This window comes from Vicugna pacos, chromosome 34 (genome assembly GCF_048564905.1).
Source record: "Vicugna pacos chromosome 34, VicPac4, whole genome shotgun sequence".
Lineage (NCBI taxonomy): Eukaryota > Metazoa > Chordata > Mammalia > Artiodactyla > Camelidae > Vicugna > Vicugna pacos.
The window spans coordinates 8,710,844-8,732,580 of NC_133020.1; the positions used below are offsets into that span (position 1 = coordinate 8,710,844).

At 39.6% G+C, this 21,737-nt stretch overlaps 1 protein-coding gene across 3 annotated transcripts in view; it reads left to right on the forward strand.

Moving 5' to 3' along the window:
• Positions 1–14,346, forward strand: part of ST8SIA1 (ST8 alpha-N-acetyl-neuraminide alpha-2,8-sialyltransferase 1) — a 107,109-nt gene extending 92,763 nt beyond the window's left edge. For all 3 annotated transcript variants that reach the window (XM_006199929.4, XM_072954310.1, XM_072954309.1), the window contains one exon: positions 13,212–14,346. In XM_006199929.4, the coding sequence (XP_006199991.1) occupies positions 13,212–13,698 (487 nt within the window). In that variant the 3' untranslated portion in view covers positions 13,699–14,346. The remainder of the gene's footprint in view (positions 1–13,211) is intronic.
• The last annotated feature ends 7,391 nt before the right edge of the window (positions 14,347–21,737 follow it).

Here is a 21,737-nt window from a genome sequence, read left to right on the forward strand (position 1 = left end):
ACTTTGATTACATTTAGCGCTTTTCTTTTTGATTATAGAGATTATAGGAAAAGATTATTTAATATCCCCTTTTCTGGTCTAAGTAAACCTTTGACACACTACCTGAAATTGACCACCTTCACTGACCCTTATTCTTTCCTTGTTATTTCTAAGTATTCACTGACAGTTTGTAATATCAGTCACTATTTAAATTTTTGTCACAAAATAATGAAAAATGACAAATGTACAGTTACACTCACCTCAGTATCCTAGTAATGCCTGTGTAAACACATGCCAGCCAGAGCCTGCCTAGGAATTGGTTTCTCTGTTGATTTATAACTTGCTTTTTTGAAGATACTGTTTATTTCTCTGGAGTTCTTTTAAGAATCTGTTTCTCATCACTTGTTCTTACAGAGAGGATGATGATGATGATGGTGTTAATGGGTGATGATGGTGGTGATGGTGATGGTGTTCATAGTGATGATGATTATGGTGATGGTGATGATGATGGTGTTCATAGTGATGGTGATTATGGTGATGGTGATGATGATTGTGTTCATAGTGATAACGGTGATAGTGATGGTGTTCATGGTGATAGAGGTGATGATGATGATGATGATGATGATGGTGTTCATAGTGATGATCACAGTGGCGATGGTGTTGATGAAGATGATGAAAGAGCGAAAATTAGAAGATTTCTTATGCACCAGGCGCTGTTCTAAGTGCATCACACATTTGAACTCACAGCGACCCTGAAACTAGGTACTCTTGTCGTCTCTATTTTTTTTAAGGTGAGAAAAATTGAGGCATAAAGAGATGAAATAACTTGCTTATAGCTGCATGGTTTGCTTGTGGGAGAGGCTAAATGTGCAATCTTCTCAAAGTACTCTTGCTACAATTGGACACCACATTTGAGAACATCGTCTATATTAAAAATTTTTGTAAGATACAAATATGGCAAACTCAATTGGCTTCTAAAATGGAATCTGTAATTATTCCTCTGCGCCAACATGGCCATATTATTTTACTTAAATGGTGACGTTCCACAGATTAGAATATACCTCACTTAATTTCCTGTGTCTCAAAATGGATCAGTGTCTGTTTTTAAAGTTTAGCATGGCTTTAATTTCACATGGAAATTTAGAGAAATAAATATAATTGCTATTCTGAGAGCTGCAAAAGAGAAACCACAAAAGAGGAACACCTCTGATCAGAAAAACAAGCACAATTTTATTTGTCCTGGGAAACAGTGAAATTTTTCTAAATGTTTCCTGAGATTGAAAAATTATTATGTGATTCTTAGAGGGTTTGATGTTTGTCAAAAATTACCATATTCTGTTTACAAGAAAATGAACTAGCTTCTAATGAGAGATTTGTATTTTAGAGTGCTGTTCAGTTTCTAATTACCCATTTTCTGATTTAAGACAGGGGAATAGTTTGTATAAAAACCAGTGAAAGAGAGTATTGTTTGACAAATGTTAAGGCAATCAAAAGTATCTCTTATATTTTCTCAGTATTACTGGAAAAAAGCGTTTTATTTTGTCCTGTAGCATATTTTGGAATGAATTAAATGCATTTGTGACAAAGATGCAGAAATGCTAAGAAACTGACTCATTCCTGTATGCATTTATTCACAATGAATGCCTACACCTTGTCAGGTACAGGGTTTTGGCTTAGGGAACACAAAGATAAAGGGTATTAGCCTTTTCTGAAGGAATTCAATAAAGGAGCCATAAAAGTGAAAGAGGTAATTACATTACAAATGATAAGTACCTTGATGAAACCAACGTGCTCAGAGAGCACAAAGTTAGCTACCTAATCCAGGCTTGGGGTCATGGAAAACTCCCTGTAGCAGATGCCGTGAGTTGAGTCCTGAAGGATTAGTAGGAATTAACAGGGCAATGGAGTGTTGACTTCAGAAGGCGTAGTTTGTGCAAAGGCTTGGAGGCATGGTGGGCATGGCCCGTCTGAGGAATGTCAGGTAGTTGGGCCGGGCAAGGGCAGAGTGTGCTGATGAGCAGTGGCAAAGGGAGAGGCTGCAGAGGTAGGCAGGGGCTTTATCACGGAAGGTTTTGAATATCCAAATTGCTTGGACAAGTTGAGGACAAGCCATTGAAGAACTCCCCATTGATGGGTATGACATGGTCAAATTGGGGCTTGGGGCAGTGACTTGGGGAGCCTTGGGAAGTATATATTGGAGACTGAGTGATCAGTTTGGATGCTGTTGCTATGATATAGAGAAGCATCAATGATGATCTGAAACTATGGCACTGAGGAGGTGCATTTGTTAGGGTGGGTTAATTCCGGTAACAAACTACTCCAAACCAACATGGCTTAATACAATAAAGTGTTCTTTCTCACTTGCGTATAATTTGAGGGAACATGGGGAAGGGAAAGGGTTCTGCTCTAGGCTGTGATTTATGAACCTAAACTTCTTCCATCCAGTGGTTTTACCATTCCTTTAGGGCCGTAGGATCCTTGACTGTGTCCAATTTATTCTGTGTTATTGACAGAGGAAGGACTAGAGCAGATATTGAATATGAGGGAGAGATTTTTAGGGTCCAGGCTAGAAATATTACACAGGCATTCTATCCAGAACATATCACGTGGCTCCACCTAGCCACAAGCAATTCTGGGAAAGAGTTCTTCTGCACGCTCTGGAGGAAAACAAAATGGATTTGGTGAGCACATGCCAATTTTCACCTGTTTTTGACCTGTAGAATGTCCGTTTCATGTGGCTCAACTTGAACGTAATAGAAACAGAGTCTGGAGTAAATTCAAGAGATGTTATAAAACGAGAACTTAGTGACCAGTTGGGCACAGAAGCTGTAAGAAAGGAAGGAATCTATGCTTTATGGTTGGGTGGAGTCACAGGTGGATGGCTGTACCATTTGTTCAGATAAGGATTACGGTTGTTGCAAAGATGATGAAGGGGAAGTGCTGAGTTTGAGATGTTTCCCACAGTTCTCCACAGGACCTGCTGCCTCGTTTTCTCCAGAACTCTGTCAAAATATCACTCTGAGTATAATAACTACACCTTCACCCTCTGTTTTCCTGTTATCCTGCTTTTTTTTCTTCATGGCACTCCCCACATAGTGTCCATTTTTTGGTAACTGGCTGCCTCTTCTCACTTGTTCACTGCTCTGTCCTGTAGTGCAGAGAACAATGCCTGGCACATAACAGGTGCTCAGTTGTTGAGTGGGTACATGAGTCAAAATGGAAATGGCCAGCAGTCTGTTGGTTGTAATAATAAATGCTAATACTTACTGAATGCTCACAATGGGACAGATACCATTTCTAAATACTTTGCAAGTATTAATTCATGTAATAAAGCATCCCTCTAAGCTAGATACAACTAGTATTTCTATTTTACAGATGAGGAACCTGAAGTACATAGAGCTGAAGAAACTTGACCAAGCTCATAGTGTGAGTTAGAGACGAGATTGAAATGTAGGCGATAGGACTTCAGAGGTCTACACCCTTAGACATTCTGCTGTTGCGCCAGGTAATTTTGGAATGTGGGAGAAATGGGCTGGAGCCAGAGGTTGGGAAGTCATCATTAGGAGTTGAGATGTGAGTAGAGGTCAGCCTGTCCTTTGAGATTTTTTTTTTCAGCTTGACCTGGAACTCCTATCCTGTATCTGCCAGAGAGTTCAATGCTCTCTTCAATATTTGGGGAATTTCCACAATCATAAATTTACATGATTGTTTATTCCGATGACCTGTTTCCTTTCATGACCTTCAATTTACATGTCTCCTCACCTCGTCTCCTGTGACTGGTCCCCTCTTCCTGCTCTGCATCAGCGCAGGCAGGGATTAAAGCTTTCCTTCCTTAACTTTTCCAGAACACTGTTCCCACAGGCATTACGTATACGTAGCAGAATTTATAGAAGATTTGAGGGGAGAGAGCAGAGACACTAAAGAACTATCAAGCAAAGAACATAAAAATTGAACAGCTGACATCTCTGTTCTTAAAAGTATTCCACCACCTTGTCCCTGAGAACGTCCCACGTGGTGGGTTACAGCTACTGTCTAGCCTCCCGAGGGTAGTGGTGCTCTTCATTTTCTTTCTTTCTCCCTTCGTCTCACCCTTTGGCTCTCCCTTCTCCCAAGTTCCTGTTAATTACGTATGCAGGAGAGGTTTCTTATCATTTATTTCCTTTTCTGCTCCCAGGAAATGTTTACAGGATTTCACCTTCAACACCCAAAGCACCTTCTACATTTAAACAAAAGGAACTCTCTTTTCACAAGGAACTCTGTTGTTAAAATACTGAGTGTCTGTTTTAAAAGCGTGTTTTCCACTCCATTACCAGTTTGGGTCCTGGTTTGGGAAATGAAAGTGAATGAAATCTCCCAGAGAGTACAGGTGACTTGAGATAAGAAATCAGCTATGATTGGAAGGACAGATATCAGGAGGCAGCTGGAAAAAGACATACTTTTGTGAACATTCTTGTTTGTTGTCAGCTTGTTGTCAGTCAGGGAGAGTTGAATAGGCAGAGACAGAGTTTGTGGCATTGTTACTGCAAATAAAATCTTTGAGAGATGTATGTGTGTGTGTATACACACATACATTAAATAGGTGCTTGCTCTTGTGTAGGGAAGTTGCAGGGTTTTTTTAAAGATTTTTTTTTCAGAGCAGTTTAGGTTTGCAGCAAAATTGAGAGGAAAGTATAAAGATTTCCAATGTATCCCCAACCCCCACGCATGCATAGCCTCGCCCATTATCGACATGTGCCAGTAGAGTGGTACCTTGGTTACAATTGATGAGCCAACAGTAACACATTGTAATCACCTGAAGTCCGTAGTGCACCTTACAGTTCACTCCTGGTGTTGTACATTCTGTAGGTTTGGACAAATGTATAGTGATGTGTATCCATCATTATAGTATCATACAGAGTATTTTCACTGCCCTAAATATCCTCTATGCTCTGCCTGTTCAACCCTCTCTCCCTCTCCAACCACTGATCTTTATATTGTATCCATAGCTTTGCCTTTTGCAGAATGTCATATAGTTGGAATAATACAGTTTATAGCCTTTTCATATTGGCTCCTCGCACTTAGTAATATGCATTTAAGGTTTCTCCCTGTCTTTACATGGCTTGATAGCTCAGTTCATTTTAGCATTGATCAGATTCCACTGTATGGAAATAATAGTTTCTTTATCCATTCACCCACTGAAGGACATCTTGGTTGCTTTCAAGTTTTGGCAACTATTGCTAAAGCTGCTATTAAACATATATGTGCAGGTTTTTACGTGGACCTAAGTTTTCAGCATCTTTGGGTAAGTACTAAGGAACGTGATTTGCTGGATCATATGCTAAGAGTACGTTGAGTATGTTTAATTTTGTAAGAAACCACCAAACTCTCTTGCAGAGTGGCTGTGCCATTCCACTTCCCACCAGCCATGACTGAGTGTCCCTGTTGCTCCACATCCTCACAGGCATTCAGTGGTGTCAGTATTCCGGATTTTGCGTCCTCATAGATGTGGAATGGCATCTCATTGTTGTTTTAATTTGCATATCCTTGATATTATATGACGTGGAACATCTTTTCATGTGCTTATTTGCCATCTAGTGAGGTGTCTGTTAAAACTCTTTGGCCCATTATTTAAATTGAGTTGTTTGCTTTCTTCTTGTTGAATTTAAGAGTTCTTTCTGTATTTTAGATAACAGCTCTTTATATGTGTCTTTCGCATGTATTTTCTCCCAGGCTGTGGCTTGTCTTCTCTTTCTCTTGACATTGCTTTCCCCAGAGCAGAAGTTCTTAATTTTAATGAAGTCCAGCTTATCACTTACTTCTCTCATGGATCGGGCTTTTGGTGTTTTTATCTAAAAAGTCATCGCCATACCCAAGGACATCTAGATTTTCTCTTCCAATATCTTCTAGGAGTTTTATAGTTTTGCATTTCACATTGAGGTTTATGTTCCATTTTGAGTTAATTTTTGTGAAGGGTGTAAATTCTGCATCTAGATCTATTTTTTAGTGTATGGATGTCCACTTCGTCCAGCACCATTTGTTGAAATGACTATCTTTGCTCCACGGTATTGCCTTTGATCCTTTGTCAAAGACCCACTGTATTTATGTGGATGTATTTCTGGGCTCTCTATTCTGTTACACTGATCTATTTGTTTATTCTTTTTCCAGTTCCACACTGTCTTGGTTTTTGTAGCTTCATAGTAAGCATTGAAGTCAGGTAGTGTCAGTCCTTCAACTTCATTCTTCTTCAATATTGTATTTGCTATTCTTAATTTTTTGCCTCTCCGTATAAATTCGAGAATCAATTTGTTGATATCCGCAAGACAACTTGCTGGGATTCTGATTGTCATTGCGTTGAATCTATAACTCAAGCTGGGAAGAACTGACATCTTGACAATATTGAGTCTTCCTATTTGTGAACATGCAATGTCTCTTCATTTATGTAAGTTCCTTGATTTTTATTTCATTCATTAGAGTTTTACAGTTTTTCTCACATAAATCTTGTACATATTTTGTTAGATTTATGCCTAAGTATTTCATTTTGGAGATTGGTAGTGTAAAGTGTATTGTGTTTTTTATTTCAAATTTCACTTGTTATTGCTGGGATATAGGAAAACGATTGGCTTTTGTATATTAACCTTGTCTAATCCTGCAACCTTGAGCTAATCGCTTTTTCATTCCGGAAGTATTTTCAGTTCTTTCAGATTTTTTACATGTGTGATCTGTAAAGGTAGTTTTATTCCTTCCTTCCTGATCTGTATACCTTTTATTTCCTTTTCTTATTTAATTGTACTAATAATGACTTCCAGTTGATGAGATCTTTGACTTAGGGACATCCTCAGCTTGCTCCTGACCTTAGTGGGAGAGCTTCCAGTTTCTCACTGTGAAGTATGATGTTACATGTAGATTTTTTTATAGATATTCTTAATTAAGTTGGGGACATTCTTCCATATCCTCGCTTAACTATGGATTTTTAAAAGTTCATCTTGTCTAAGTCCTTATTCATTCTAATAAATAATTTTTCAAACGGTTCTCTTGTATATTCTGGATAGGTAATTATATCATCTATAAATATTGACATATTTCCCCTTATAAACATGCTTGAAATATGTTTTTTAAGCTTTCCTGTACAGTAGGTGTATTTTTATGTCATTCATTTCACATTTTATTACATTTTTGATCAGATGATACAGGCTTTATGATGATAATTGTTTTAATATATTTATAGATACCATATTATATATTTCCTTTTGTGACATAACATGTGGTCATTTTTAGAAACTTTCTATTTGTCTTTAAAAGTAATAGATATTTTAAAATTGAAGACATGATTTTGGATTTGTGAATATCTGTCTATCAGTTTTACTATATATATTTTGAAACTATCTTGTTAGGTACATAAAGTTTCTTGACTTATTGTTTGGGTGGTATTCATTGGACCAATACACATTGCTTTATATTTTTATGAGTCAAAAAGTTTAATTTCCATTTTTATGAAAATAATATGTGTACAGAGTTTTCAAACTCAAGTAATACGACAAAGCTTATAATGGAAAACAGCAATCTGCTATCTCACACTTCCCCAAGAAATATTCCAAGACCTTCAACATCTCTAGCTGACTTTTTGTCTTCTTACATTTGAAAGCAGCATGCTTAATTACAATTGAAAATTTTTGCATTTACCTGTTGATTTCTTACGGAAAAATTAAGATTTTTTTTCTGTCTTAAAGTGCTCTTCGCAGCACCGCTCCCCCATACACGCTTCCACTTTCCTGACCTCTCAATCCAATATATCACAAGCAAATCAGTAGTCAGTGTTTACCTTAGTGTCCACCTGAGTACTGTTCACATCTGGGACAAAAAGTCTATTACAAATATTTAATATCCAGTTCAACTTTTCATTTTTCCCCAGAGTAAGTAAAGGCGTTGCATGCAACAGTCACTAATTCATCTCCAGACTCCCATTAAGGTTGCAAATCTTCTTTCATTACTGCCAATATGCTACTCTGTCGGGGGTGCTGCTTTGCTATTGAGATACCCTTTCAGAAGCTGTCTTTTTCTCTCCCTAGAATCTGATCGATGGCTTCCTTGGCCTGCTGTGTAGCTGTCTTTCTGGAGCCTTCCTTTGCCGGAATCCGTCTGTTGTTACATGTTTTAATTACCAACAGCTCTTTCTTACTACCTTAATGTTCTTTTTCTTCTTATAACACCCCAGTCTTGGTTCGTGGATACAGTAACTATTAATATTTCTAAACAAACTAGTTATAGATTTTTGAGAGTTTTATTCTGCCTTTTTAAAGACCTTGTTTTTTCCTGAGTTCTTTTGTTTTTCCATTTTTGTTCTCTGACCCTCGTGTTGGAGGCTTTCCTTCAGCGTCTTCTGATCTTGAGTCTCTGTTCTTGTTTGGGGAGTGGAAGCCCTGTGCAGAGGCTGGACCTGCTGACCGATGGGCTTCACTCTCAGTTGAAGAGAAGGTGGAAAGGTGGCTTTCTCTTGGGTCACTCCCAAGTGTCATTTATCTGTAGTCTTGCTCCATTAGTATCAAGCCTGGTGTAAGCCTGGCAGGCAAAAGAATCCCCAGTCTCCCGTGCACAGGACCAGGTATCTCAGCACACAGCCACTCTTCCTCCCGAGAGGAAGGAGGTACCTCCTCCCCAGTGCACACAGTGAGAGTTGGCCAGTACACGATCTTAGGGTTCAGCCCACTTGGGTGTCCCTGCTGCCCCATAATCTGAACATTAACCTTGTTGATCGTTCCAAGACACCCACCTTCCTCTCTGTCTCCTGCCTTAAGGCATAGGGCATGGCTGCCTCTGAGAACAATGCCTGGTGAGTTAGTTTATGTTCTACTTCCTTCTGTAGGCTTTCCATTTTCGGAGAAGTTCCACATTTGGGGTCTCACTGAAGGTTTGCCTTTTCTTTTTTCAGGATACATGCAGATTTTAAAAAACATCTTTTCTCTCATTTCTGGAGATTTTCTATAGGAAGAGAGAGCTGGACCCTTACTTTCCCTGATTCTATTTACTTTGCATCTTGATTAGCAACCTGAAGCATTTTAACACTCCTCATCAATTGCAATTCCTTTTAACTGTCTGTTTTTGTCCATTTTCATGTCAATGTAACAATATATTTAGATTATAATGTTATCAATATTAACATTCTAATGGAAAACAGTATGGAGAGTCCTAAAAAAACTAAAAATAGACATATCATATGATCCAGCAATCTCACTCCTGGGTATATATATCTGGGAGAACCTCTAATGCAAAAAGACACATGCACCCCAATGTTCATAGCAGCACTACCTACAATAGCTAAGACATGGAAGTAGCCTAAATGTCCACTGACAGATGACTGGTTAAAGAAGTTGTGGTGTATTTATACAATGGAACATTACTCAGCCATAAAAAAAGAATAAAATAATGCCATTTGCAGCAACATGGATGGACTTAGAGATTGTCATTCTGAGTGAAGTAAGCCACAAAGAGAAAGAAAAATACCATATGACATCATTCATATGTGTAATCTAAAAAAAAAAAGAGGACACTGTGAACTCATCTACAAAACAGAGACAGCTCGCAGACATAGTAAACAATCTTATGGTTTCTGGGGAAAGGGGATAGGAAGGGATAAATCTGGGAGTTTGAGATTTACAAATGTTAGCCACTATAGATAAAAACAGATTTTAAAAGTTTCTTCTGTACAGCACAGGGAACTATGACTAATATCTTGTAATAACCTTTAATAAAAGAATATGAAAATGAATATATGTATGTATATGCATGACTAGGACATTATGTTGTACACCAGAAATCAACACATTGTAACTGACTGTACTTGAATAAAATAAAACAAACAAACAAAAAAAATTCTATTAGTTGGAGGAGGATAATAGGTCAGTGGTAGAGCACATGCTTAGCAGGTATGAGGTCTTGGGTTAAATCCCCTGTCCCTCCATTATAAACCAACCAACCAACCAACCTAATTAGCTTCCCCTCCAAAAACTTAAAAAAGAAAACATTCTATTAGTCATGTCAGCTGAGAGTTATTCCCTTTTTTTATTTGTTGTCTTATTTTTCATGGTGATGCAATTTCATATCTTGACATAATTCTGTCAATATCTCCTTTGTAGTAGATATTTTGTAAATGTCTGATAAGTTCACAGTTGTTTTCTTTAGTTTTTCTTGTTTTCTTTAACGTAGACTTTAAATGTTTATCTTATTTACCTTAAATTTTTTTTTGTAATTTTCTCATCAAGTATAAATCTATTTCCCCTCAAATGCCCAAATTATTAACTAGTTATCTTGGCATTGTTTGTTAACTAATTCTTAAAATTTCATCAATTTCCTCTCATTATCGCATATTAAATTCATTTTTATAATGTGCTGTATTTCTGTGCTTTGTGCTCTACTCTACTGCTATATTTTTTCAGTTGCTTTCCCATATTCAGTATATATTAATCATTTCTATTTTTAATTTATTGACTGATCTGGTTTTATTTTTCTTCTTTTTTCAATTATTATTTAATAGTTTTAAATTCATACAGTATACAACTATTCTGAGCTGTTCTGAAGAATGAGGTAGATAAAAAATAATAAAATATAATATATAGGCTGTTTTTTCAAGTGTCAATGAAATTAGGAGTATAGTAAATCCAAGATGTGTGTTCCTTTCCAGAGTTAAAATGCAAGGAAGAAAGACTACCTTCTTCAAGAATAATCAGTCAGCTTTAAGACAGGGAGCGCAAAATCGATTGCCCTGATTTTTTATTGGCATTGTCTGTAATTTTCATTAGTATGTAGCCCACTACAAAAACAGGGATCAGTTCCATCAGACAGCAGAGCCCCGTGGGGTAGGGGCCATTCTGCACAGCAATAAGGAGGGAGGGGATGGATGCAAGAAAGGGAACAAGTAGACGTGTACTCACGGCTCTAGAAGGTTGATGGTGAAATGAGAGAACCAGCGGGGAGCCCTGGGAACAGTCTGGGCATGTGACCAGTTTTCTCTTAATAAGTTATAGCCATGGTTAAAAGATAGAAGGGAATAATTCAGTAGAGATGGAGAGGTTGAATGTTTTGAAGAGGGGAGAACCACTTCAAAACAGCAGTTCTTTAGGAAGTGTGAAACAGTGTGTTCCAAGACAGAGGGGAGGAGGGAGCACTTCTTCCTCTTAGAAATGCAACGAGGGTAAAATTAGAGATGTAAAGAAAGAGATGTTGAGAGAGAGATGCAGAGAGCTAGACGGCTCACACTGATGGCTTTGATCCCCTAAGTAGGTACACTGCCCTGGACACAGGCATCAGAATAGGCAGGGAGCGCTGGATAAAAATTCACCTCCCCGGGTCGCTCTCATCAGAATCCAGGAATCTGTGAAACAGGTTATTCTGACCAAAGTTTGAGAACCGTAGTTCAAACGAAGTAGGAAGTTCTCTGCAGGGTGTGACTGCATGACTGGGGAAGCATTAGTGAACAGGAAGAGACAGCAGCTGCCGTGGGTGGGCAGTGGGGAGAATGGAAGGATGATGAAGCAGAGCCTGTTAGAGTTGGGGAGGCAGGAGTTCATGCAGGAGAGACTGGCCCAGCTCCGGAATATGGTTCCATGTGCTTCCGTGACTTCTTAGACGATAAAGGAATCTCATGTGCAACCCCTGTCCTCACTTCTGTATCTGTCAGGGCGCAGGGGGGATGCTCGGGCAGGCTGCCGAATCACGGGCACGAAGAAAACTTGAGCAATTTCCCTTCCTTTGGGTTTGGCAGGCAGAGGTAATAACTGATTGTGACATCAAACCCTGTGGATTTGTGTATTCCGACTTTGAGTTTTGCATTTTCATGATGAGCCCGGCCAGCGTGTCAGGCCAGACCTCCCTCTGTGGGTTGTGGCTTGGTTCCACCCTTAGCTGCTGCTTCTCCACCTGCACATCACCCAAGACGGGTGACGCCCTTGGGTGAAAGAAGAAGTTGCCTCGCTCATTGATTTTTTGTCTTTTTTTTACTTGAACTTCATCAACAACCTCTTAACTCCAGAGGTCTGTCTCTCGGCCACCAGCCTCTTCCTTCCCCAGGTGACCCGAGTTACCTTTTTTGACACAGACCGACAACTGAACAAGTGTTGAAATATTTGTAATCCAAATGGTAAATGCTATAAGCACTCCCTCTGTTTGGACCACAGAGGGAAGTCCAAACAAATTAGAGACACACCAGGGTTTTTGCAATGTACCTAAACTTCAGCCCCTGCCTCCACCATTCCTGCCTCGCTCGTTCCAGGGACACGGACTCCTCGTCGGTACACGGTGCACCCTTCCTGTGACCCAAGTGTTCCTTTCAGTTTCGTTGCTATGCTTCCTGATGTTCCCCTAAGGAGATGTATTCAAATGTCACCCCCTCTCGGAAGCTTTCTCAGACCCTACTTCCCCTCCCAAGGCAGAATTAATGATTTTTCCATCTGTATTGCATAGTAATTTATACAAATGTCCACAGTTGCCCTTAGAACATGATAGTGTGTTCATTTCTATTTTTGTTTCCACAAATTGCACTTGAATTTTTGAGACCAAAAATTGGGTTGTTAAAATTTTAGTTCCCTGATGCTTGATGCATAAGGATGTGTACCATCAATTCTAGTTGAATACATTTGAATCAGAGATGCTTTTTTTATGGTATCCAAACCACCAGAACATAGGAAAGTAGAGTTCTTTGGAGCAAGCACTGTGGGCAGCTCTCAGTGTCAGTTTATAATAGTAATGTTTTTTGTTTTCCATGCAATATTACAGTTACAGCATTTGTGGATTAATCTGCATACTTAAAGAATCAGAATTGCAAGAAGTATCTTAAAACTGGTTCTTCTGATTTGCAGATGAGGAAAGCAGCCCTGTGCTTATGTCTACCACACAAGGAGCTTCTTCTCGAAAATCCTGTCCAACAACCCACAACCCTTGTGAATTCATGAGTGTTAAATTATTTTCCCATTCCAGGCAAATCAGTCCTGGAAGAGAACAAACTGTCCAATGCATTTTAGTTCAGAGGGAATGTCACTGAGGAGTCTTAACCTGAGTTTAAGATGCTGGGATGGGGGAAAGCCAGGCTACTTGATGAGCAATGATTGGTAAGTTCTGGGAGGATTTTAAACACCCCCCAAAAAGTGTTTTTCATGGTTTTTTGCTGAGATGATATGAGCTCTCAGGGCCATCAGAAGAACGATAGGGTGGGTTTTGATGAGTTTCTTTTCTCCAGGTTTAATTGAGCCTCTACTCTTTAATAGGTTTCAGAACCTGCTGTGGTCCAGAAAGACGTTTGTGGACAACATGAAAATCTATAACCACAGTTACATCTATATGCCTGCCTTTTCTATGAAGACAGGAACAGAGCCATCCCTCCGGGTTTATTATACACTGTCAGACGTGGGTGCCAGTCAGACAGTGCTCTTTGCCAACCCCAACTTTCTGCGCAGCATCGGGAAGTTCTGGAAAAGCAGGGGGATTCGTGCCAAGCGCCTGTCCACGGGGCTGTTTCTGGTGAGCGCGGCCCTGGGCCTCTGCGAGGAGGTGGTCACCTACGGCTTCTGGCCCTTCTCTGTGAACATGCGCGAAGAGCCCATCAGCCACCACTACTATGACAACGTCTTGCCCTTTTCCGGCTTCCATGCCATGCCGGAGGAATTTCTCCAACTCTGGTATCTTCATAAAATTGGTGCACTGAGAATGCAGCTAGACCCGTGTGAGGGCACCTCCCTCCCGCCCACGTCCTAGGGACCGTGGAAACAGGAAGAACTGAGCCAGGGTAATTTTGTTAGGTTTTCTACTTGACTCCGAAAGAAAATGGTCAGGTCGTTTCAGGGCTTAGCATGAGCCACTTGGAAACAACAATAAACCCACCAAGGGAAACTCTACGTTTACTGTTGGCTTAGAGGGCAAAAAAGAAATGAACCGTCCCAGGAAATATTTTATAGCACAGGGTGGATCTGTAACTAACTAGTGCCGTGCTGATGAGATGATGTCGGTAAAACACGTTTCCACGGTTCCGGTCTAGACGGTGCGGTTCGCAAACAAGACGAAACTCTAATTGTTGAAACTGAGGAATGAATCAAGGTAGAAAAAAGGAAATACCAGGGTAAAAGTGGTAGTGACTATCAACACAAACTGCTTTAAAAAAAAAACAACTCTCTTATTAAGACTAACATTAGAACTATAGTTTTTTTTAAAAATTATTATTTATTTTTGCCCGATTTAGGGGCAGTGAGTAGCTGATGGGGTAGATTTAAAAAATCCCTTACTGAGTAATATGGATACAAAACGCTACAGCTGGTAATTGTGATTTGTCGAACCAAGTCTACGTTAACTATAGTTCCCCTCCCTTCCACTTAAAAAGTGTTAAATAAGAATTCCTTCCTCCTCTTCTGTCAAGCCTCCTTAGCATTGTTGAATTTAGACTGTGTTGACGCACAGTCGGGACGACAAGCCACTTTCCCTCCTCAGAATTTAGGGCATAAGCTCAATTTTAGGTCTGCATTTTTGCATTATGATTATTGTTTTGGTGCAAACAGACTACAGATGTGAGTGCATTATTTATTTGCAAAGCAACATAATTGTCTTTATAAGTTAACACTCGGAGATGAAGTGAAGCACATTGACATAAAGCTTAGTCTCTGGGCTGGACAGGCATGTCCCTTTTTCTATCCACCGTGGTATGTTCCCTCCAAGATGGAGGCTATGCGGGCGTACATAAATCACGTGTGCATTCATGTCCACTCACATACACACAGTTACACAAAGCTCGTTCCCGTGCAACTGTGGAAGCCAAAGCCACATGACCTGGTATGGCAAAACTCTGGAACCCGTGTCGGAAAGCCACAAATGCAATAGGTACTACCTACTACATCTTGATATGAAACTGGCCAGCTTCCTGGGTGCTGCTTATAATGCTCATACCAGCACGAGATGCATGCCTTCTCCCCAAGTCACCCCACGTGAGCAGAGCTGTTTTATTCATTCTGACCCTCCCAGCATCTCACAAGGGACGCTGCGATGGGCGTGGTCACGCAAGGCACGGTTCACACCAGTAAAGGGACAGAATTAGCAGCTGTTTATTCCCTTAGTGGCAGGTAGGACTGCTTAGAAAGCTTGTTACTTCAGCTTTGACACGCTGCACACAAACTGTGTCGACAGATTACAAGCAGCTGGATGTGCTCACATATAAGAGAAAGATAATGGAAGTCACATAAACTTTGTGCTTTGGGATGCCTTAATCTAAAAGGAGACACTGGAAATCACTAACTATATTCTTTTAAGAGTCACCAAACAGGTAAACTGTACCCAAAAGTTCTACTTTGCGTTTTTTTTTATGTTCTTTTTTTTAAATTGAAGTACAGTTACAATGTGTCAATTTCTGGTCCTTTTTAGTGGTTGATATAATATAGACTAAAACAGGTGGCAGGTTTCGTGGGTTAATTTAAAAGATATCAAGGTAACAAAGCTCTTGGAAAAATTCTACATCATTGGAATAAGCAATTTCTAAATAAGATTGAACTACAGAGATCAGCAGTCAGATATGACTGGTTGACATAACACAGATTATATTGATACTTAGAAAGTTAAGATTTTGAGAGTATGTTTTAAAAAAGAGTTTGAGAGTATTGACTCTGTGCAGGGCTCATTTGCTATTTTGATCCTATTTGGCAGCAAAAATGTCATGAAAAAGTGCTATGGGTGAGTTGTGTTAAATATTTGCTATGCATGCAACCCTGAATATATTTCCTCTTTTGAGCTATTGTTGTTAATTACGTTAGAAGGAATACATTTTTACCTATACATTTTATCCAAATATAAAAGGGCTAATGAAAAACACATATAAATGTTCATTACAATATGTGTCACTCAAAGGAGTGCTTTAATTGTTAGGATGGGATTCGCAAGTTCCCTAAAGTCCATGCAATCCCAGTTCCACTGAAGGTTCCTTCTGGACATTTTACACCTCGTTGTGATTCCTGGGATAGGTTTATGCAATAGATTTGTACAACAATTAGTCTACAAATCTGGGGCTTCTGAAAGGCAAAACAGAAACGGCCTGAATGATGCTGGGGAATTAGATCAGGACTTCTCAACTGGGGTGGCTCCCCTCCCCTGCCTGGTGACATCTGGTGATGTCTGGAGACATTTTTGATCATCACGATTTGGAGGATGCTACCAGCATCTAGTGAAGAGACGCCAGGGATCCTGCTAAACATCGTACGACGCACAGGTCAGTCCCCCACAACGAAGAATTACCTGCTGTGAAATGCCAATAGTGCCAAGCTTGAAAAACCCTGGGTTAGACCAAAGCGATATTTAGATTGTTCCGTCATACTGTCTGTACTTAAGGATACACAGACGTGCTCGTGTCATTCAAAGTATGACTACAATTTAATGAGACTATTTTCTTAGATTAGGTTACAGTTTGGCATTATTTTACAGTGACAGCTCATAGGAATGCCACACATAGTCCCTTTTCTGGGGTTAGATGTATCTAAACCTAGGCGTGTGGTGTGTGTGTGTTTGTGCATGTGTGTAGCATACAGTTATGTATATCCATTCTTAATGAGATACATGTGTTTCTAAGTGACTATCTCCCTAGATTGATCTTGTAGAGCACTCTGGAATACTCTGTTACTATGAAGAAGTTGAATTCTAAACTCCCATTATTTTATTTTGTTCATTTGAAATTGAGACCTTCAGAATTGGGCCTCATTCTTTGCCAAGTTTGCTTGATTACATTTTAATATTACTGACCCTTTAAGATTCAGCTCAAAAGATATTCATGTTGTCGTAGACGCACTTCAATAAGAAAATATTTCATCACTTACGATGCTGCTGCCAAGAGAAGGTATCACCCTCCCTCCAACATCAGTCTAATTTTTCAGTTGCTATTTAGTGACAAAAATTAGGTTGCTCTGTGGGGATAAAAGAGGGCTTGAAGAGACTGAAATTGAGCACCTGAGGTGAATTTTCATTTTTATCAGGTTCAATTTGAGAATTGCATTGATGCCAAGGATCACGAGTAATGATGATCTCTGCTTGATTTTAATTAGACTTTGGGAAAATTAAGATGGCTGAAGGATTAAGTCATTCTATAAGGAAGTAATTTTGTATATGAAAGATTTTTACATGGAAGAGGACACTGGGTTTACATAGCGTATTTGACTGTCAGTTTATACAACTTTGTGCATCTCAACTGCGGGTAACATAAGAAGCTGAGTGCTTCCTGGGCTGTGTTTATGTATAGTTCACTTTCAGCTGTTTTTAACAAGGGCAAATGATCCAGAAATCATACAAATGATCCTTAATGACAGGTATTCAAACAGCACCCTGTGTTTGCGATGTCTTATGTCCTTTTCCTGGCTAAAAGCCTTCTTTAGGTTAAATGTAACTGGTACCTGAAGCCATGGGCAACATGGCTTAAAAAAGTCTACACAGAAAATAACTGAGGAAATCCTTGGATTCTGAATTTGCCAAAAATATCCTGAGATTAGTCAAAAGCTTTACAGGCAGGAGTGTTTCAGACGATTTTAAATAGGAACTATATCAATAATGTTTCTTCTGTCAACAATTATGGTAGGTTTGCAGTTTTATTATATACAACCTCCTATTTGTTTGGGAAAAATCAGCCTTTCGTAGTTTTAATTTCTATGTTTAAAAATACTGACTTTGTGAAATTTTTAACGGATAGATCCTTGTTAGGAGGGACCTAAGAGGGAAAAATGTCAGCCCGCTGAAAACTTCAGGAGATGCTTGTTGGGTTTTATAAAAAACTTTCCCACCAGGTAGTATCTGCTCTGTGTGCGGAGGTCCAAGGATCACGAGCGATAAGGACTTTTATGGGAATTTGAGGACAAGCATGTGGAAGAATAGGGCAGGAGAACAATCCTGTGCTTTTTACGTCTTCATCTTCCCAGTGCCGAGATCGACTCTGAGATGATTTTGGTGATCGGGACACAGCAGGGGCGACCGTGGGCAGACGGCGCAGAGGCACCTGTAACTGAGGTCAAACCTCTTACAAAGTGAGCGGTGACGATGACTGAATATGACCTGCGGTTTTGGCAGCTTCAGTGAACAGTGTGCTAGGGCGGGGACGAGGCAGGTGGAAAGGAGACCCCAGCCCCCAAGCTCTCAGCATACAAAGGCTCGGAGAAGTCTCTGCCCCTGGCGTTGGCTTTCCAGCACTATCCATCTTAGTCCACTGCCAAGGTCGCTGGCCTGGCTCCAGGTTGAGCTAGTGGCCTTGTGGACTAGGGAGTTGATGTGGAAATTCGCTGAGAAGCTTAAATTTTTACACTGCCTTAAGTTTTTTGTTTTTTTTTTTTTTGGCTTAAACTTGTGCTCCCTAAATTTCAGTGTCCTGTGACAGAATTCTGGTCATTCTGACATAATTACGGCCCTAAAAAGAGAGCTTCCCCCCTACACTTGGATGCATTTTCTGAGTTCTTAAAGTTGGGAAGGTATCAAATTCCTATGTAGCCTTTTTGAAAGCCCTGGAGACCAATCCACAGGCATTCTGAAGCCCAGACTCTTTGTTTATGGATATGAAGGCACCGTGCTTAGGTTGAGTGCTGTGAGATTCCTATTTCATAAGTGGAGGGAGATGTATTTGAATCTGCAATTTCTGTCATCTTTTTTAATTCCTCTCATAAGAAAATGGATACTAGGGGTTTACCCTCAGCTTAGTCTTGTCTTTGAATTTTTTCACCTACATCCAAGAGGTGAGAGATTGAAGTAAGAGTGTGAATGGGAAACTCATTCAAACAGAACCCAACCTCTGTTTGCCATTGTGATAAGGAAAAAAATTATGTGCTTCTGCTTCCTTCTTTGGATTTTTTCTGGTGCCAGCATTTCTGATTTTTTCCACCTCTAACCAATAAGGAGTGCATATAAATTCTTATAAATTACCTTAAAATGCCCGTGAGCATTTGTATGACAGCCGAAGCCCCTAACCATAACTTTTTTTTAAAGCACAAAAGAGGAATTCTTTTTGGGTTATGGCCACTCATCTATCGACCTCCTGTGTTCGTATTAGTCTCTACATTGGGCTAAAATTCTTTCTGGTTTGCCTTCCTGCTGGAGCTGTGGGATATAATCAATGATGCAAAGCTCCCTGGGAGTTTTATGGAATAATATCTCAACATATTGATCATGTCTCTCTCTGATTCTGTGTAATTAGATTTTTCTCTAGCTTTTAAAAGCTTATGCGTCACATGATACCAATAAACGTCTAAGAGATGTGATTTCTATCCGGAGAGAGAAAATCAGGAGACAGATAGGTCTGTTTTTCTCTACACAGTAAGAGAAATAAAGAATTACAATTAAAAAAAGGATTTAACCAAAATGACAAAGATTAAAAATCATGACTTTAAGTAGAAGGGATCTTAAGTGTGCAGGGAAGCAGAAAGCAGCAGAGACTATCATCCTTGTGACGGTCCCAAGAATAGAACCTTTTCAGAACATTTTCAAGGAAACATGTTGTCATGCAGTTGTTAAGGCCAATGATGGAAAGACACTGGAGGAGGCGGCGTGAGAGCCGGATTGTGAGAAGCTCGGGGAAGAAAGCAGAAGTGGCACCTGTTCACCTGCTTGGACCCTCACGGTCTGAACGCCTCCCCCTCCCTGCCCTCTCTAAGTTGTGCTTTCCTTGACGTCAGAGCCTGGATAGACAAACAGTGCTATCTTGACACCACTCTTCCATCTCCCAGAATGGAAGATCTGCTGTCATGAAGAGGCGGCCACGGTAGGAAGTGTCGCCTTGAACTTGACCCTGTGAAACATGGTCGTCGTACGCTATGCAGAGTTAGCTCTAGTCCACTGCTCCCACAGTTACCTCAGTAAAAGGCTTTTATATTCGTTGTTACTCAAGCAGAGGTGCATTTTCTCCCCTACGTTCTAGTGTAAACACATACACACACACACACACACATACACAACACGCCCCTTGCATCATTTATGCCCATTGAAAAGAGAGAGATGGCCGACCTGGAGGGGGGTGGCAGAGGGTGCCTTAACTTTTTCTGGCTTGGCTCCCATTTCCTTATGTCTTTCCTTCATGTACCCTGTCACCTTAGAGGTGTAACCACGTTTGTTCCAAGCCGTATCTTTATCATCAGCAAGAACTCTTCTAAGTGTAGTGAATGTGACTATTTTATATAAATGCACAATAGAGTCTAGGCCTTGGAGACGTCTGATAACAGTCTGTAAATATCCTTTGTTGAAGTAGTAGAACCTTCTCATTGGCAAAGCCTTAGGTGGCAGCCACGGCGGGCACGTGGGCTCAAAATGTTTGTTTTTCCAGAGAATTCTAGCATTCATGGAAGCAAGGAAACAATTTTCTTTTCTGTTTCTCATTCATTTTTCAGCACCAATCCTTTGGGCTTTCTTGTTGGTAGGTTACTAGAGACATCGCTTTCATGGTATATAGGATTCACAATCTGTAATGATTGATGGCCAGCGGGGCACAGTAAAGTCAGAGACACTAGAAGGAAAGGGGCAAGAACAGACAAGGAGAGCTCCAGCAAAAAGCCTGCACAATTTTTTTTTTAAAGTCTGGAATGTTCCTAGAACTCTTCCAGGCAATCTAGCTGGTCTCAAAAGCTTTGAAAAAAGAAAGTTTCTCTTTAACTCGAAAATTGCACGTTGTATATTATTCCCCATGTGTGCGAGCTTGCAGAGACTGGAGCTAAACAGAAAAGTTCAAATATTCTTCCTCATACAGTGTAGTCTGAGTAAGAGTCTATGGATGCAGTAATTCTGGAAAAGATTTTAGATTAGACCATAAAAGCGAAATCACTTTTGAAATGTACATGGAATTACCTCTTCCTAATAAAGCCAAACTCCAATGGCAGGAGGTTGGGGTGGGGGGGAAATCAATGCTCCTCATTTCTCGTTCTTTTTTTTTTTTTCTTTTTTTAGTTCCATATAAAATGCAGCAGGTAAGAAAAAACTTTAACTGGTACTTTAAATAGTGTGACTTGAGAGAACAGTATCTCTGTTGGTTCTGCTGAGTTGTTACTTTCCACGGAATCTAAATGCAATGTCATAGGAGGAGGTTTGCTGTAAAACCCTCTTTTTTTTGCTGTGTTCAGTGTAATTACAGCAGGTCCTGAGAAGGTTCAGTAAGTCTCAATTTCTCTACCTCCCTTACTTGGAGAAATTTTGGAAATGTACCCTGTGAATAAAATGTTTTTTTTTTATAGCTTGTGAAGTCTTTTTATTTCCCAGCAGCATGTGGGTAATTCTATTTCCTTTTCGTTTTTATTGAAGTATAGTCAGTTACAATATGTTAATTTCTGGTGCACAGCATAATGTTTCAGTCATACATATACATACATATATTCATTTTCATATTCTTTTTCACCATAAGTTGCTACAAGATATTGAATATAGTTCCCTGTGCTATACAGAAGAAATTTGTTGTTTATCTATTTTAAATATAATAGTTAATATTTGAAAATTTTGTATCCATATCAGCTATACTGAATTTTTTTTCTTCCCAGTGAAAATTCACGCTACTTACTAAGAAAATTATTTTAGAAAGGCAGAATTATAAATGCTATGAGTAGAATATAAGAACACTATTCACAGCTCTTATGCAGGTGAAAGGCACTATCTACTGGGCAAAGTAAAGTAGAAAGAAAATTGAGCATTTATTTAACATGATATACCTACTTTTTCCAGGGATAAAATTTTTCCTTTACGTAATGAGTCAATATCAGTGTGTGTGTCCTAGAGATACTTTAATAAATTGCTAACAAGATTCAAAATATTTAGAT